At 50.0% G+C, this 17210-nt stretch overlaps 1 protein-coding gene across 4 annotated transcripts in view; it reads left to right on the forward strand.

Moving 5' to 3' along the window:
- Window positions 1-17210, forward strand: part of ZFAT (zinc finger and AT-hook domain containing) — a gene marked incomplete at its 5' end in the record, with an annotated part of 150664 nt that overhangs the window by 106295 nt on the left and 27159 nt on the right. For 2 of the 4 annotated variants that reach the window (XM_080801837.1, XM_080801840.1), the window contains 3 exons: window positions 502-640; window positions 10697-10815; window positions 16655-16781. In XM_080801837.1, the coding sequence (XP_080657963.1) occupies window positions 502-640; window positions 10697-10815; window positions 16655-16781 (385 nt within the window). The remainder of the gene's footprint in view (window positions 1-501; window positions 641-10696; window positions 10816-16654; window positions 16782-17210) is intronic. The other 2 variants (XM_080801839.1, XM_080801838.1) reach the window with 2 other exon arrangements.

The raw sequence follows: 17210 nt of genomic DNA on the forward strand, positions 1-17210 counted from the left end.
CGTGTGTATATGTGCGTGCTTGCAGGTACATGCTGTGGGGGAAATGACTTAGTTAAAGAAGCAAGTACATTGGGGAATTAATTGTGAGGGGAGCTACTTTGAAAGACATTCCCTTGAACAACAACAACAACAAAAGAAAAATGATAGATTACTGTATTGCTTTCTTTCATTATTTTTTTCTTGATCAAGAACTAAGGCCAAAATAAGACAAGAACTGAAAGCAGCCAAACTGAGCAGAGACCCTTCCTGCTCTGGGGACGCCTTGTATGGTCCTCGTGGAGGGAGAACTCAGCCTTCTGAGCATCATCCCTACCCCTCCCCCCACCGCCCTGAGCCTATCCCCAGGGTGCACCCTGCGCATCACAGGCTTTGGGGATGTCAGACACCCTGGGGTGGGAGAGTAGTGGAGGAGGACATTGGGATGAATTACACCTCTTCTTCCTTGGGTCTGGATCTCCCCTGGGGCTTTCCTTCCCTAACCCGTCCTCTTTGTCCCTACAGCCTTTCCGCTGTGCCCACTGCCACTACTCCTGTAACATATCTGGCTCTCTGAAGCGACACTACAACAGGAAGCACCCCAATGAGGAGTACGCCAACGTGGGCACCGGGGAGTTGGCGGCCGATGCGCTCATCCAGCAAGGTAGGCGGCGCGCCCCCTGGCCGGGCTGGGGCATCTTACAACTCCGTCCCGATGCCTGGGCGTGTTTTATTCATTCTCCATGGTCACGGTTGTGCTCCACCCCCGCAACTCCTCTCCTGTGTATCAGCATTCCTTCTTGCCTCGCTGGAAATCTGAAATGAAAGAGGTCATGACTTACGCACAGATTTTACTACCCGCCCCACAACGTTCAGTATTGCCTTCTGTTGTTTGTCTCTGTGGACCTTTTTGGAAATGAAAGTTAATGGCTAAAGTGAACATTTTGTTTTCTTTTGACACGTGGTCTCGCTCATTCTAACTCCCAAAGGCTTTCTGGGATCCAGCATCCAGTGGCAGGACCCCATTTATTTGGCCGCGCTCCTGTTGGACGGGAGGGTTTCCAGACTTTTCCTTTATTGCAGTTATGAGTAAAGCCACAACAAACATATCTGTAGGTGAGGTTCTTTCGATGATCCAGAAGTATTTATTGTGTGCTCCGATTACTTACTCACCCTGAAAAGGATAAACCATTTAGAACATTTAAACTGAAGAGAACAAATGAGGGGCGCCTAGGTGGCTCTGTTGGTTGGGGTCCGACTCTTGCTTCCAGCTCAGGTCATGATCTTGGGGTCCTGAGACGGAGCCCCGCATCGGGCTCCGCACCGGAGGTGGGGCCTGCGTAAGAGTGTCCCTCCTCCCCCTTCTCTCGCTCTGTCAAGAAAAAAAAAAGAAAATAGAGAAACAGAAAAGAGAATGGATGAAAACTGCTACTATTTTTGAAAAGTATGGGCGATTTTTTTCACTGCCTCTTTCAGTAAATGATCACATATTCCCATTTGAGAAGGTTTAGCTCATGTGCTGTTGCCACACAGGGAACTGCCGTCGTATTTATATCTGCACTTCACTAATGCAACTAAGAAAATGGTGGCCGCGTACAGTACAGCAGTTTTTACTACTTCCTGAGTCCCATGACTCTTAGAAACCAAGGACCGTTTTAGAAATCCGCCCCGTCGTGAACATGGCTGTGGGGCGGTTAACCCTCCAGCTGCTGCGGGCTCCGCTCGCTGGGCTCTCCGTGAAATGCATCTCCATATAAAACAAATGAATTGACTGAATCCTTCAGCCCTCTCGGTGACAGGGCTGATGTTTGGAAATAGATAACGGCATCAAACGTTAACGGCATCGGGATAATTTTAGAGTCACTCCTCGGGGCCAATGGGGAGTGTGTGCCTTGTGTTTCAGTGACTGTTTCCTGGAGCTGGAGACCAAGCTGGTGTCATGGGGGGCCCTGGCTCTTCTCTGTGCCCTCGTCCCTTAGCTGCGTGTTCGGACGAGTTACCTGGCCTCCCCAGCTCAGGGCCTTCACCTGAGAATGGAGCTTGGTAGGGGCCGCCTTGTGTGATGGCGGACGGGGTCAGAGGAGAGAACACCTGAGTGGCACTCAGTGTGTTTTCATTCTCTCCCTCCTTTTTTTTAAACCCCTCCTGAAAACATCTAAGATCTCTAGAGCCATTGCATCATTTTTGATGACCCCCATCCTGGAAATCACAGAGGAGAGAACCAATTGCCTTCGAGTCACCGTAGATTGCTGGAGAAGCAGGCTAAGACATTCCTTTTAACATTTCCTTCACACTGTCGGGGCGGATTGGCAGGAAATAGACCTTTACTGTGGCTGCTGGGACACGCGCGGGGCTCTGATTGATGATCCTATCACCGCTCTCTGCCTCCAAACTTTCATCATTGCCTTGCGGTGCCAAACTGTTGCCTGCCCTCCGTTTCCAGTTAGCTTCCTCAGACAGTCGTCTCTTGGCCTTCCCTGACAGGGTCTGGCTTTAATTTTCATCTTCGCAGGGGTGTGTTTGGTCTTCTTTCGTGTGTGTGTGTGTGTGTGTGTGTGTGTATACACATACATGTGCATTTCCAGTGCTCCCTGCCGGAGACATATTGAGGAAGGAAACGACATGTCTCTTAACTTGTAAGAGACATTGATTGTGCCATTGTGTCGTGGCGGGAGGCTGGTCTCCGAAATCAGAGAGCTGGTTGAGCAGGAACACAGCGCAGGGGTCTCCAGAGCACGGAGCTGTCCCCGTTCCCCTGTCTGGGAGAAGGAAGGGGGTTGAAGAGGCAGAGTGGGAGGGATGTGCTCACAGTGTGTGGGATGCTGGGTCCTCGGGAACCACTGGAGTTCTTCCTTTTCTTTTGATGAGTGGCAAGTGATTCCCCGCCCCCCACCACCTGGTTTTGTGTTTCTCTTCTTCTCATCAAAAGGTAGGTTCATGGGACTTTGTAATTTCTTGTTTTGATACGGAGGAATATGTGTTAGAATAACAGTAACAAACCGTGAACAGAATGCAGCTTTTTCTCGGAATGATGTTACGGCTTTCTCACACCACGTGCGGGGATTCCTTGTCCATCACCTGATTTCAGCGGTGTCACACTGGGACACGGGCAGAGCCATCAGCTGTGGACAGAGGTTCTCCCATGCACAGTGCTCAGGGATTGGGGAAGGTTGTCAGTGCACAGTGCTGTGCAGGAGGTAGGGAAGGGGGCCTAAAAGGCTAAGGTGTTTCTGTTCCTTGTATGTTTCTGGGGCATGGCACTGTCGTGCTCTCCATGAGTCTGCATTATTTTCTGTGGGCTTCCAAAGCCCCCTGGAACGGCTGCTGCTCGGGCACCCAGCAGCAGTGTCCTGCAAGTGTTCACCTCCCACGAGCAGGGAGTTTGCCAGTCTCTGTGGTGGAGGGATCTCGACTGCGGCCCATTTTAAGCTACTAGTGTGATGTCACGAGCTGGGAAGAGGCGTGCGCAGCTGGCCTGGGAGCTGTTGAAGCCAGCTCCAGCGCACTTCTGGCCCTCAGGGCACAGGGGTGACAATGCCAGCGAGGTGTCCCCTGGGCCCCTTCAGGATGCACCCATTCTCGAGAATCTGGGGCTTTCTGGTCATTCGACTTCTCCTGAATGCTGTGTCCATGCTTTGTTCCCTGCTTTTATTTGATGTACTTCTGATCATCGAAAGGCAGGTCAGACAAACTCTTAACCTGTTTTCTTAGCCCAGCCCTTGTTCATTAATATGGACCGGAGGCGTTTTCTCACACAAGCCAGCTCACGAGCCGGTCCCTTCGATCATGGGGTGACAGGCACAGGATACTTGGGCTCCAAGCTTCTCATACTATTAGCTCACTCCCGGAGCCCACAGCAGGACAGAGATGGCACTTAGCAAACCGCTCATTCTCCAGTGACCTCAGAGAGGCCCATCAGGTCCCTCCAGATTATCAGCGTGAGTGCAGGGAGGGGGTCAGGTGGGCCTGGAGCCGGGGTGTCTGATCCCTCTGGCCCTGGGTGACTTATTTAACTTCTCTGAACGTTGGTGTTCCTCATCTCTGCAGAGGAGAGGCTCATACCCATGAGATTCAGTCTTATTCTCCAAGGTCCCAGCCTGTGCCTGACACGTAGCCCTTCATAAATGGCTCGAGTTTACTATTCTGTTTATTCCCATGCTCCTATCTCTTGTGCTCCTACTGTGCTCAGCATCGTGCTAGACACTGGGATATGGTGGCGTTTATCTCTGCTGCGGCCTGGGCTGGGGATGAAGGCTGGGAAGCTCCTCCAAGGCTCTGTATTCTGACTGTAACAGAACAGGTGTGTTCCTGCCAGCGGCTCCCACGTTGCTCTCGGGAGGAGAATGCAAGGGTTCTCCCCGGTGCTGACCCTTCTCCCAGCCCCGACAGTTAGAGGGTCACTGAAGCTGGGTAGTGGTTGGGATGGGAAGCAGTGGGAGGAGTAGGCTCAGAGAGGAGGCTTCGTTTGCGGCATCTGCTAAAATCTTTGCATCATTTTGGGACCCCTGGGTGGCTCAGTTGGTGAAGCGTCTGCCTTTGGCTCAGATCATGATCCCAGGGTCCTGGGATGGAGCCCCACATCAGGTTCAGTGCTTAGCGGGGACCCTGCTTCTCCCTCTGCCCCTCCCCCTGCTTGTGTCCTCTCACCCTCTCCCACAAATAAATAAATTTAAAAAAAAATCTTTGCATTATTTTGAACTACCATATGAAAAGAATATTAATGTGTGTATGTATGCACCTTTGATGTATATCCATAACGTAGCTTTTCATACCAAATTCAGGAAAAGTAGCACAGAAGGAAATCCAGAAACTGTCAGCTAACACAAAAGTCATTTATATGATGTTGGGACATTTGAGTTTTAAAACTGTTTTATATTAAGGCCAGATTCTGTGCATTACTGACAGATGCTTGCCGTGATGTGATGTCATCATCGGTTGTTATATGTTAATTTCTCTATTACAGAGGCCCTGTGAGGTCATCATGCCTGTTTGTTTGTTTGTTTTTAAGATTCATTTATTTATTTCAGAGAGAGAGAGCGTGCATGTGCACACAGGTGGGGAGGGGCAAAGGGCGAGGGAGAGTGAGCATCCCAGGCTGACTTCCCGCTGAGTGGGGAGCCCAATGTGAGGGTTGATCTCAGGAGCCTGAGAGCCTGACATGAGCAGAAATCAAGAGTCAGATGCTTTCCCGACTGCACCACCCAGGTGTCCCTCATTGTTCCTGTTTTAAAGTGAGGAGACACGGAGTGGGGGGCAGTGATCAGCCCAGGTGACAGAGTGTGCAGGTGGCTGAGCCACACCCAGCTCTGGATTCATGGTCTGGATTCTTACTGCTGCGGGGCTGATCGATGCCCCCTGAGGTTTGTCTCAAGCACGCACTTGCTGAGGAGGAGGGAGAGGAGGAAGCGGCCTGGTGCTGTTCTGGGACAGCCGTCGGTTCACATGGGCTAGTGGTCGGTCACACGGTGCTCTGTTGGAAGGTCACACATGAGGGGTGCTGTTGACTTTGTCTCGTGTCTTTGTCTCCGGGTCTAGTTGCTGGTCTGACCCAAGGCTAACTCTGGACCTGTCTCTCTTTTAGTGCTTCTCTCTGCTTCTCCAGAGGGTCTCAGATGCCAGGACTTTGGGGGGGCATGTGAAGGGACCGGAGGGGGAGACTTGCTTAAAGCTCTTGTTTCCCTAGTGGTCCTCTGTGGGTTTGGGGACACCGGCCTGGCTAATAATAAAATGCACTCTGTTGTTCCTCTGCTCTGTTCTCTTACGCTGTTTTTCCTGAAGGTCTCCTGGGAAGCAGAGCTGGGGGTTGAGAGAGCTTCTGATGCTGTCTGACAGCTGCCATGTGACCAGGGCCCCCACCTGGGGCTCGCACAGGACGAAAACGACGATCCTGCTTCTGAGCTGGGGCTCTGACTGGGTCCCAGGACAGGCACCGAATTAAGACAACAAGAAGTGAGAATGTTCACAGAGTCTGAGTCCACATTTTACCGCTTTATGTTGTGTAATTGCAGTGCTCTGAATCCGGTTTCCTTTGATAATTGAGCTCCTTCGTTCAATGGTGGTTTAGGGGCCTGTATGAGTCTCTTACTGCAGCTGTAATAAATGACCAGAGACCACACAGATTCATAATCCTATAGTTCTGAAGGTCTCGTGTCCAGGACAGGTCTCACAGGCCAAAGTCAGGTTTGCTAACAGATCCCTCTTCCTTCCGGACTCTCCAGGGGACACTGTTCTCCTGCCTTGTCGGGCTTCCAGAGGCCGCCCGCATGCCTTGCCTGGAGTCCCTTCCTTCCCCACCCTCACGGCCGGCCGTGGCTGTGAGTCTTCCTCCTGTCGCTTCTCGGTGACCCGCCTTCTGCCTCCTCTTTGTCAGGACCCTTGCGATTCCACTAGTCCTGCCTGGACCATCCAGAACAATCTCCCATCTCCAGATCCTTGATGAGTCCCAGCTGCTAAGTCCCTTCTTGGTGCGAGGTAACACTCCCCTTTTGCAGGGATCAGGATCAGAACAACATTTTCTCTTTTTCTATATTTATTTACTTTCCATTATGACAAAATCCCCCACACTGTTTTTACTGTTTATCCATGCCCACTCCATTCCCGACAGTCAGCTCCTGGGGGCCCAGATCCCCAGCTCTTTCAATAGAGCCCAGTCCAGTTTGCAAACAGATCCCCACTGCTTCCCACCCCTCACCCCGCCCAGCGTTACTGAGACGTCATTCACAAAGCTGTAAGAAGTGTAGGATTCTCATCGTCCAGTCAGCTCCTACATTGGTCACCTACACATTAATCCTCTCTCACTGTTGTTGAGAATGTTTTAAGTTGTACTCTTTTTTTTTTTTAAAGATTTTATTTATTCATTTGACACAGAGAGAGAGATCACAAGTAGGCAGAGAGGCAGGCAGAGAGAGAGGGAGAAGCAGGCTCCCCGCCGAGCAGAGAGCCCGATGTGGGGCTCGATCCCGGGACCCTGGGATCATGACCTGAGCCAAAGGCAGAGGCTTTAACCCACTGAGCCACCCAGGTGCCCCTTAAGTTGTACTCCTTTCAGGAGCTTCAGTTATGAACGATTGTCACTGTGTTTCACTGTAGACCTTCAGACCTTACTCATCTTGTAACCACAAGTGTGTACTCTTTACCAGTCTCTCCCTACCTCCCCTGTCCTCCGGCTCCTGCCAACCACTGTTCTACTCTGTTTCTGTGAGTTCAACTTTCTCTTTTTGAGTCCCCGTGTTAGTGATAACCATGCAGTATTTGTCTTCTGTGCCTGACTTACTTCACTGGGTATATACCCTCTAGGTCCATCCATGTTGTCGAAAACGTCAGGATTTCTTTCCTTTCCATGGCTTACTAATACTCCTGTGTGTGTGTGCATGTGTATGCTGCGCATGTGCACACATATCATGTCTTCCTTATCCATTCATGTTGGTGGACACTGAGGTTGTTCCAGACCTTGGCTACTGTGGCTCACACCACAGCGACCATGGGAATACAGATAACGCTTTGAAGTTCTGTTTTCATTTCCTTTCGGCATAAACTCGGCAGTGGAATGGCTGTATCATGATGGTTGTATTTTTTGAGGAACCTCCATACTGTTTGCCCCGGTGGCTGCACCAGTTTACATTCCCACCACCAACCGTGCATGAGATCCTTTTTCTCCAGGATGTGACTCTCTTTGGGGGTCCATTATTCAGCCTACTAGAGTACCTTTTTAAAAAAGATTTTATTTGCTTATCTGAGAGAGAGAGAGCACAAGCAGGAGAGGGGTGGAGGGAGAAACAGGCTCCCCATGGAGCAGAGACCCCCCCCACCCCCCCTGAAGTGGGGCTCTATCCCAGGGCTCTGAGATCAAGACCCCAGCCCGAGATCGTTGCTGAACTGTCGGAGCTACCCAGGTGTCCCTGGAGTGCCTTTTTTTTTTTTTTTTTTTTTTTTTTGAAGCTAGGAGGTTTAACATTTCCCCCAAGAGAAAACAAAGCCATTAGAGTTTTAGGAAGTGGCTCGTAGGTCACACGAGCAGGGTCCAGATTCTGGGATCTGATAGCCCAGCCCTATGCTCTGTGCCGCTCCAGGAGTTATGTTACTGGAAATGAAGTTGGATTTTCAGTAAGGTCACCCAGCACAAAGGATCCAAAGATATTTTAATGCCAAAAACTCTTCCAGAACACTGCATGCCAAAAAGAGCAAAAAAGATGCCACGATTGATTTTTCAAATTGTACCTAAAGTTCTGTGCTTTTGCCTGCTTCTCCTGCCCTTCTGAGGAAAGTGTGATCTGGGGTTTGCGGTTCTTACGGTGTGTGCTTTATATCAGTGCCACGAGTAAATGCACCAAGTCTTCCCATGACCTCTGTTGTGCATTGCCTGAGAGTGTAATGAATTGAACTAGAAATTAATTTTTCTAGCTTTGATGTCAATTAAGTGACATAGTTCTGCATTTAGTCTAGATTACATATTTCCGATGTGGTGTTCTTTAATTAAAGGCCATGTGGCGAAGGTTGAAGTTTTAATTAATGTGGGGCATTATCATATTAATTTTAATTTAAACAGAATATAAGGATGTTTTTCTCCTTAAATTAGTTTCCATTAAAGAGTCCCGCAGAAGGAGTCTTTAATTTCACTGCCTCTTGTTAAGTCATTATAGGAAGAGCTATGTCAGTTGAACCAAATGAGAAGGCAGAGGTTCTCACACCTTGGAGAGTTTTAAAAGATGATCAGAGGAAAATACATCATTTTCAATGATTGATAAGTGATAATAAAGGAAGCTAAAAACTACGTTTAATTATCGTCTAGGCGGGAAAGAACAAGCCCATTTGATTTGGCCTAAAAAAAGAATGCAGAGTGTGTAAGTTTCAGAAAATAAGCATCTGTTTGAGCTGCCTCATCTATGGAATGTTCTGGAAGTTGATGGTGTTGCCAGTCTTTCTGTGGATTCCGTTCCCTGTCTCTGTCGGACCCGCCATGCTCTCCTGCGCCCTGCTAGCATGGCGAGGCTGTGAAACAGTGAGCTGAAGGTGTGAGGAGATGCACTGTTGTCCGTCTGGGTTGGCTTCCTTTTCTGCTCATGACTGTTTGGGGAGTCACTCAGCACCCCGGGTGACAGACAGGAAACCCCACCTACAGAGCCGTGCACTGTCAGATGCCGCTGATGTGGTACTGAGTCAGGAGATCGTGCACATCCTGCTTGCTCTGGGACATGCTTACACCGTGTTAGGCATCCCCATGAAGTGTGCCGGTGGTTATCTAATTTGTCAAGACAACCTCATCATCAGGACAGAATTCCTCTACTCCCTCTCCTTAGTGCCCCAGTGAGCAAGAAATCCATCTCAGGCCCTGGGAGGACACAGGAGAGCACAGCATGTCTGAGAGAGGGGGGGCAGAGGCAGCAGAAAGATGGGGTACAGACCGCCCCAACACCAGGCATGCTGAGAAGGGAATGAGCATGGTCAGTGCCAGAGGGGGGGGAAGGGTGGGGAGCATGTGGGAACGGGGTCACACAGGGGTGACAGTAGGTCACACGAGCCACAGCAGGGAGCTGAGATTTTATTCTGGGTCTGATGGGAAGCCATTGGAGGGTTTTTCACCTGTGAGAGAGGTGATTCAGTTCGTGTCTCTATTTTACTGATTTATTGACTTATTTTATTTGAGAGAAGAGGGTGGGGGCAGAGGGAGAGGGAGAGAGAATCTCAAGTAGACTCCTGCCAAGCATGGAGCCTGAAGCGGGGCTTGCTGCCATGACCCTGAGATGGTGACCTGAGCTGAAATCAAGAGTCGGAGGCTCAATGAGCTGAGCCACGCAGGTGCCCTGGTTTGTGTTTTTTGAAGCCCCGTCTGTGTGCCAGGTGGCGAGTACACTGGCAGTGGCCACAGGGAGACCAGTTGTGCCCCTCACATGGCCCCCCTGCCCGGTGCAGGGTGGAGGCTTCACGGTGGCGGCCGACTCTGGCCGGCTGATCGTCTGTGTGTGTTTGGAGGCCCTCGGCCAGGACGCCTCCCCCGACGGTTGGAGGTTGCTTGTTAACTCACAGCTCTGTAAAGTGAATTTTGTCCAGTCACTCATTAGTTGCTGTTCCTGATAGGATTTTTAGAAAGATAATCTTTTGTGTGATTCTCAGGTTTTTTTCTGTTTTTTTTTGTTGTTGTTGTTTGTTTGTTTTAACCTGGAGTTTAACGTGCTCTTACATCCAAACACCTCCCAGAACATGTATAAAACATAATCAGCTCGATAAATAGTGACATTTCAGGATGTGACCAACTTCTTAATCTGCCCTTTACGGGGAAATCCCAATGGGAATTTATACAAACAGCTCAGCCTTTGATGTGAAGGAGATGGAGTGTGCCTCTTGATCTTAGTATTTTGGGACAAAGATGATGGAGAAAGCCTGGCATTGAGTTGTTTGCTCTTTTCAAATGAAAAAAATGAAGGACTGATGTAGGCCACATATTCACTTGGCCACGGGAATTCTGTCACCGCCGCACCTGGAATGTCACGTATGTTAGACTCTCTGCAAATGCTCGTTCGGAAATGAAAAGAAAATCATTAAGCTTTAAAATCTCTGTCCTGAGACACATCCTTGCCGTCACTGCTGTGTTCTGTCACGGAGGGAGGCTGGACCGAGGTAAGCGCTGCAGACAGCGCTGTGCGTTCCCCGGGACTTGAGGTGTGTGGCTGGGGGAGCCCGGGGCTGCAGTCACTTCCTTGTCCTTTTTCCTCTGTGCCTTCAGGCGGTCTGAAGTGTCCTGTGTGCAGCTTCGTCTACGGTACCAAATGGGAGTTCAACAGACACCTGAAGAACAAGCATGGCCTCAAGTTGGTGGAAAATGAAGGAGACCCCAAGTGGGAGGTAAGTTTCTAACGCACGGTGTTGATCTGGACCTTTCCAGATACAATGACAGACCGAGCAGGCCCGGGTCCTGGGCACAGACAGCGGCTCCTCAGAGAATTGGGATTTCTGGTTGGGAAACTAGGAGATCGTCCCAAAGCCTGTCTCCTGTGGGAGGGCTGAGACCAGGGCTGTGCCTGCGAATTCTTACCCTGAGTTGAACGGAGAATGTCTGTACCAGTCTCTCCCTGGCATTTGCACTTCTGTGAGTCACCTTTCCAGAGTTTCAGCTGTTGCGTCCGAGGGAGGGACGCAAGGCAAGGGGCGCGTTGTGAGTCTTCGCCAGAAGAACTGGGAAGGGCTTTGTCTTCCGATTCTAGGCCCTCCTGTCCTGCTGCTGAAGGCATGTGCTTCCCCCTGCTATCTTTGTTTTACCCTCGGGTGTTAGAACCAGTCCCCTGGCTAGAACATATCTGTCTGATCAAAGCCAGTAGCGGTCTCTCTCTCCAAGCACCAAGTGTCCCCACCGTGGACGAATTGCAGCTTACGTAAGGCGGGGTTTCGCAAACTCAGCACTGACATTACGATCTTGGACGTGATAACCTGTGGTAGGGGCTGTTCAGTGCATTTTAGGATGTTTAGTAGCATCATCGACTTCCACCCCCCCAAGTTCCCACCCCAATACCAGTGGGACCCCCAGTTGTGACAACCAAAAATGCATGGATGTTGCCGATGTCTCCGGAAGTCCAAATCACCCACAAATGAGAACCACTTATCCAAGCACCTTCTAGAGCATCAGCATACGGGAATTAAGAGTAGGGGCTTTGAAAAAATCCCAGAACACATGAAAAAAATAATACGTCACGACAGTGTGAGGATGATTCCAGAATGCAAAGGAAGGGTGGCTCAGTAGGAGGGAGTATTTTAATATGATCCATCATCATACTAGAACTAGGGAGGAAAATGAAATGATTATCTTCACACATTCAGAAAAGGCACTCGACAAACTTAAGCATCTGGCGATTAAAAACAGTCAGTTAGGTACAGCTGGGTGAATATACCCTTAAGGTGGAAAAATGCATCCATGCATCTCGGCCTCAAAACTGGGATCTTACCTGGGTGGAGGGGTGCTGGGTGTCTTGTTGAGTGGGAACAAGACGAGGTCGCCCCAGGAGCTTTGCTCTCAAACATCACTTGGGAGGGGCATCACACAGAGTAAATAGTGACAGTAAGAATTGGAAGGGAAGGGGGCGCCTGGGTGGCTCAGTCGGTGAAGCGACTGCCTTCAGCTCAGGTCGTGATCACAGGGCCCTGGGATCGAGCCCCGCGTCGGGCCCTCTGCTTCCCTCTTCCTCTGCTGCTCTGCCTGCTTGTGCTCTCTCTCTCCCTCTGTCCAACAAATAAATAAGATCTTGAAAAATAAAAAAAGAATTGGAAGGGAAGAAATAAGGTATCTGTGTGAAGATGGCAGGATTCTATTCTTGGCAAATCCAGTAGAAGGAATGAAAAACTACTAGCATGATAAGCAGCAGCTTGAAACAAACGTAAAATAATGAGCAGCTTGTATGTGTAGAGAGAGGCAAGAGTGAAAAGATCAGAGATTTAAATGTAAAAACAGTGACATTTTAGGAATACCAGAAGAAAAACCGTAGTGAGCGAATTCATTTCTAAAATCAGAGTGTGGAGAGCTTGTCTAACTATGACTCAGAATCCAGATTCAGGAAGGAGAAGGATTGAGAACAATTGACCACAAGAAAAAATTTTAAAAAGTCTTGTGGAAAAGAGCTCCTAAACAAGCTCAAGAGACAAATGACAGCAAAATACTTGTGGTCCTATGGTGGAAGAAGGATGAGTATCTTGACATTACAGAAGTCTTGTAAAAAATAGTGATCAACAACCCCATAGGAAAATGGGCAAGAGATCAGAAAGGTTCCTAGAAGAGAAATGCAGGTGACTTCGAATATCTGAAGACATGATCAGCCTGACACGAAGCACATGTTGATGGAAACTAGAGAGAGAGAACTTCTTACCTATTAGAATCCAGAATTGGACATCCTCTCTGTCGGAGAGGCTGAGGGGAAAATGCGCTCGTGTGTGCTGTGGGTGGGAATTCAGAATGTTACTACCTCTATGAGGGGGCATTTAGCAGCATCTAGTAAAATTACTGGTGCACTTCTTCATCCGTTAACTAAACCGTCCCATCGCTAGAAAAGTACCCTAAAGTAACGCTCACAGAAGGAGAGAAGGTGCCTGCACTACGCTATTTATCACAGCCCAGTTATGTATTATGGTTTTACATAGAGGAACGATTGCTTGTGTGCTAAGTCCAGACGTGTGCCTGTACACAGTCTGTGTACCTGTGTTTCTCAGCCTTTTGTGCTAAGAGCCCAGAAGCAGTGACACTCAGTGGCTGTGAGCACACCTGTTGCCCAGATCTCGGTCTCTCATAGGATTCTCCAGTAAAAGTAACTCTGGGGTCCTTTGAAAAGTGATTAATTCCAGGGGTCTGGCAGAACGTTTGTAAGATGATCCTACGGTATTTTATAGTCCTAGAAAGTAACAACATGCTTCTCCCCCAACAACCCCCCGAAAGATGGAGGTGTATCAAAAGGACACAAGAGACCACCCAAAAAGTTCCTAATGGCCAGACCCAGAACAATTTAAATACCTAAATAAAGAATGATCGGCACGCTTGGGTGGCTCCGTTGGTTAAGCATCTGCCTTGGGTTCAGGTCATGATCGCAGGGTCCTGGGTTCGAGCCTTGAGTAGGGCTCCCTGTTCAGTGGGGAGCCTGCTTCTCCTCCCTCTGCTCCTCCCCCTGCTTGTACGTGCTTTCTCTCCAATAAATAAATAAAATCTTTAAAAAATAAAAAACCCAACAATGGCAGTGTTGTACTACAACTCAGAGAATAAAACAAATATCAGTGACTCTGTACTAGAATGAATGGTGGGGAAGGAACAGATCTTGCACACAGAAGAATGCTGAGGGATATACGTGGGAGGAATGAGGGAAATAGAATTCGCATTAAAGCACCACAGTAATCATGGCTGCAGGCAAATCCATCAGTGGGCGCTGAAATTAGAATATAAGGAGAAACAGAATATTTACATAGCCTCAAAATCTCTCCCCCCAGATCCTCCCTGGATCACAGAGGGAAAGTAATAACTGTGTGGGAGAGGTATCTGGCCGACCCACGCTAACCGTGCAGCCAGAGGTTAGCGTCCCTGGTAATATGTCGTGGTGCCATCGTGTGCTGCCTGACGTGATGAGGAGAGGGGCATGCTCCTTCCCCTCATGGTATTCTTCAGAAAGGCCTCAATCTCCGTCTGCCCCGTCAGATGTATCTGAATGATGTGTGGTTAGATACCTGATGAGGACTCCGCAGAGTGTCACGCTCACAAAAGGCCAGGAAAGCTAGAGGAGCTGTCCCTGGTGGGAGGAGACCATGGCGACTTGGTGACGGAGTCCCTGGATCCAGCCCTGGGTCCTGGAACAGAAAAGGGACACTGGGGAGAAAGCTGTTAAATCTGGGTCAAGTCAGTGGTTCCAGCGTTAATTCTGGGCTTTGATAATCGTACCCCGGTTGTGTCAGATGTTACCGTGAGGGGAGGTTGGGTGAAGGGTGTATAGGAACTCTCGGTTTTATCTGTGCAACTCTGCTGTAATTCGAAAAATATTTCAAAATAAAATAGTCCTACAAAAGATGGGAGCGTTTCATGTGGAGAGGTGGGGCCGCACCAAGATGGGGGGATAAAGAGACGAGCCAGGATCTCTCAGCGGTTGTGCAGATTGGATTCTGAAACCACACGTATATTTCATATGATACTAAAAAAACACTAAAGTTTAAAAAATGCAAGCCCTGAAAATTGAGAGGAGAGCGAAATAAGTGGTGCTAACTGTATATCAAAATGCTGGCCGAGCTACACAGAGGGACTGTTCCCACAGACTTGAAGATCCAAGTTTGCCCCTCTGGAGTGGGGTGTGAGCTAAGGGCAGGAAGAACTGTGGAGACCCGGACTGTCGGACTGTCGTCGGTTGTTGTGGGGCTGGCCGGGCTGGCGGGAGAGGGGAGCTGAGGTGTTCCCCCAAGGCTGTTGCTTGGTTCAGTAAGCGCAGTGAAGCACAGCAGGAATATTTCAGTCCGTGGGTTTCTGCTGACACTGGGGTGGGGGAAACTCAGCCACCTTTGTAGGGTATTAGGGCATCAGCTCTGTTTTGGTAAAAAAAAAAAAAAAGGCCAAGAGTCAAATAGTCATTTTGAACCTTTCCTGAAAACAAACTGTACCTCAGTCTAACCAAATACTTGGTGAGGAGAGGCTATTTATAGACATTTTCCAGCTAACGAATGAAGATCTACAGTATGGCCATTTGCAAGCCCCCCATGGTGTCATGGATCCAGCAGTGGCCATCCCTTAACCTGCCGATGACACAGAAATAAGGAAGACACCCAGACGTCCTGCGTCTCCTGTTAGAGTAGACCATATAACTGAAGCGTTCTTGCCAAAAAGGGAACCAGTGTCTGATTACATCTACCAACTTGCAGGAGACACAGTGGACAGTCAGTGGTTCATAGCGGTGCCGTCAGCCCAGTTCAGACTATTGGAAACTCTGCCGACTGAGAACTATAAGTCGGGCTGGGGGGGCGTCAGAGTCAGATCAGAAAAGAACCTGTAAATAGAAGTCTTATGAGACATGTCAGTCAGTTCTAATACCTGGGTTCAATGACTTAAATTTGATTTGAAGGGTCAATTAATGGGAAATAAGATAGTGAAGGGACAAGGGCATGGCCCGGTGGATGGTCACTCACACACGTGACCATGACAGAGTCCCCCCACGGGAAGGAAGCCATTCTGTGTGTGCCGCTTCTCACAGGCTCACATTCCTGGGGCCCAGTCAGTGTTGGGCAATTTGTGGCTTCATGGTACTTACAAGGAAGTAGGGTTTGTTGTTGTTGTTCATTTATGCATTCATCCCATTTCTACTGGGTGTGTACTATGTGTCAGGCTGGGAATCTTGAAAGGCGCTTGGCCCCTTGGCTGTAAGAGAAGAATTACGTTGCGTTCGGAACTGGGTCCATTACCAATAGGTACTTACAGGGCGTCACTTCGGCACCTGTAAATTTTGTGTCAAGTCCTCCTGCCTGTTCTTTATTGGTGATGTTCCCCGTCCCTTCCAGAAAGAGGGCAGTGTCGTGCTGCTCTTCCGCGACACGCTGAGTGCTGTCCCACCTCTTTTCTCCTGAGGTACGAGGCACCCAAGATGGTCGCTTCAGCCCCTCCTCCCTTCACAGCTCCTAATTTTGCAGATATGTTTCCTGCCGTCCTTTGTTTATCGTCTCCTCTGTATAAAAATAAGAAGGGCTGGAGCAGCCCAGGTTGACTGAGCTCTTACTCCGTGCGGGACGTGCGCCACAAACTTGACACGGGCGATGTAGTCGCGCCCCCCCACCACCTGCAGCTGTGCCGTGGGCTCCCCTCCAGCAGCCCCAGCCCTGGGGCCCATAAGGACAGCGCGGGCAGCGGCGGGAGGGGACAGCAGCCATTAGAAGAGCACATGCAGGAATCTCTGTGCGTGTCTAATCCCTAATCACGGACCGCACACTCTGGTCCCTAAGGCAAGAATGTGGCAGGAAGCTTTCTACCAGAGCTGCTTTGAAAACATCTCAGTATTTGCAAAGAGGAGTTTCCGTTTGGGAAAGTGTGTTTTTATGGAAGCAGCTGATGTCTCAGGGATGCCAGGTAAACGGGCTGTTGCAGAGGGTTGCTTGTGTGCATTTGTCTGTCTCCGTACGTTATCCTGGAATTTGCGGTAACAGGTGGTCTTCTAGAAGGTCACTCAGATGGTGTGTTTTTGTCTAGGCGGCCACAGAAACCCCCGAGGAGCCCTCCACCCAGTACGTGCACATCACAGAAGCCGAAGAGGACGTTCAGGGCACGCAGGCAGCCGTGGCCGCGCTCCAGGACCTGAGATACACTTCGGAGAGCGGTGAGGAGGGACACCTGCCGGCCACCTCCGAGCCGGTCCCTCGTGAGCGTGCCGAAGGAATGAACGTGTGAATGCGTGATGTCCCCGAGTGGGGTGCCGCTGGCGTGGCCGACCCAGCATTTGTTCGCCGAAGGTCCCACGCTCAGGCTCGGAGGCCTCTGTCCCCAGACGGGAGCCGAGAGGAGGCTCAGGAGACGTGGAGCTCCGTCGCATGTGGCCAGCTCTCCGCACGTGCTCTGAGCGGGGACTTACCGCTCTTGTGGGGGCGGAAGGCGCTTTGCTGGAAGGGCTCGGCTGAGTGCCGGAGCTGGTCCCGTGGTCTGGGTGTCTGTCCCCGTCCCTGGCTTCTGGGCCTCTCTTCCGGAGGGGGGCTTGTCTCTGTTCCACAGACAGCGATGGCCCAGGGCCGCCCTACGGAGCCTTGAGCCC

The sequence above is a fragment of the Martes martes genome, assembly GCF_963455335.1.
Source record: "Martes martes genome assembly, chromosome: 4".
Lineage (NCBI taxonomy): Eukaryota > Metazoa > Chordata > Mammalia > Carnivora > Mustelidae > Martes > Martes martes.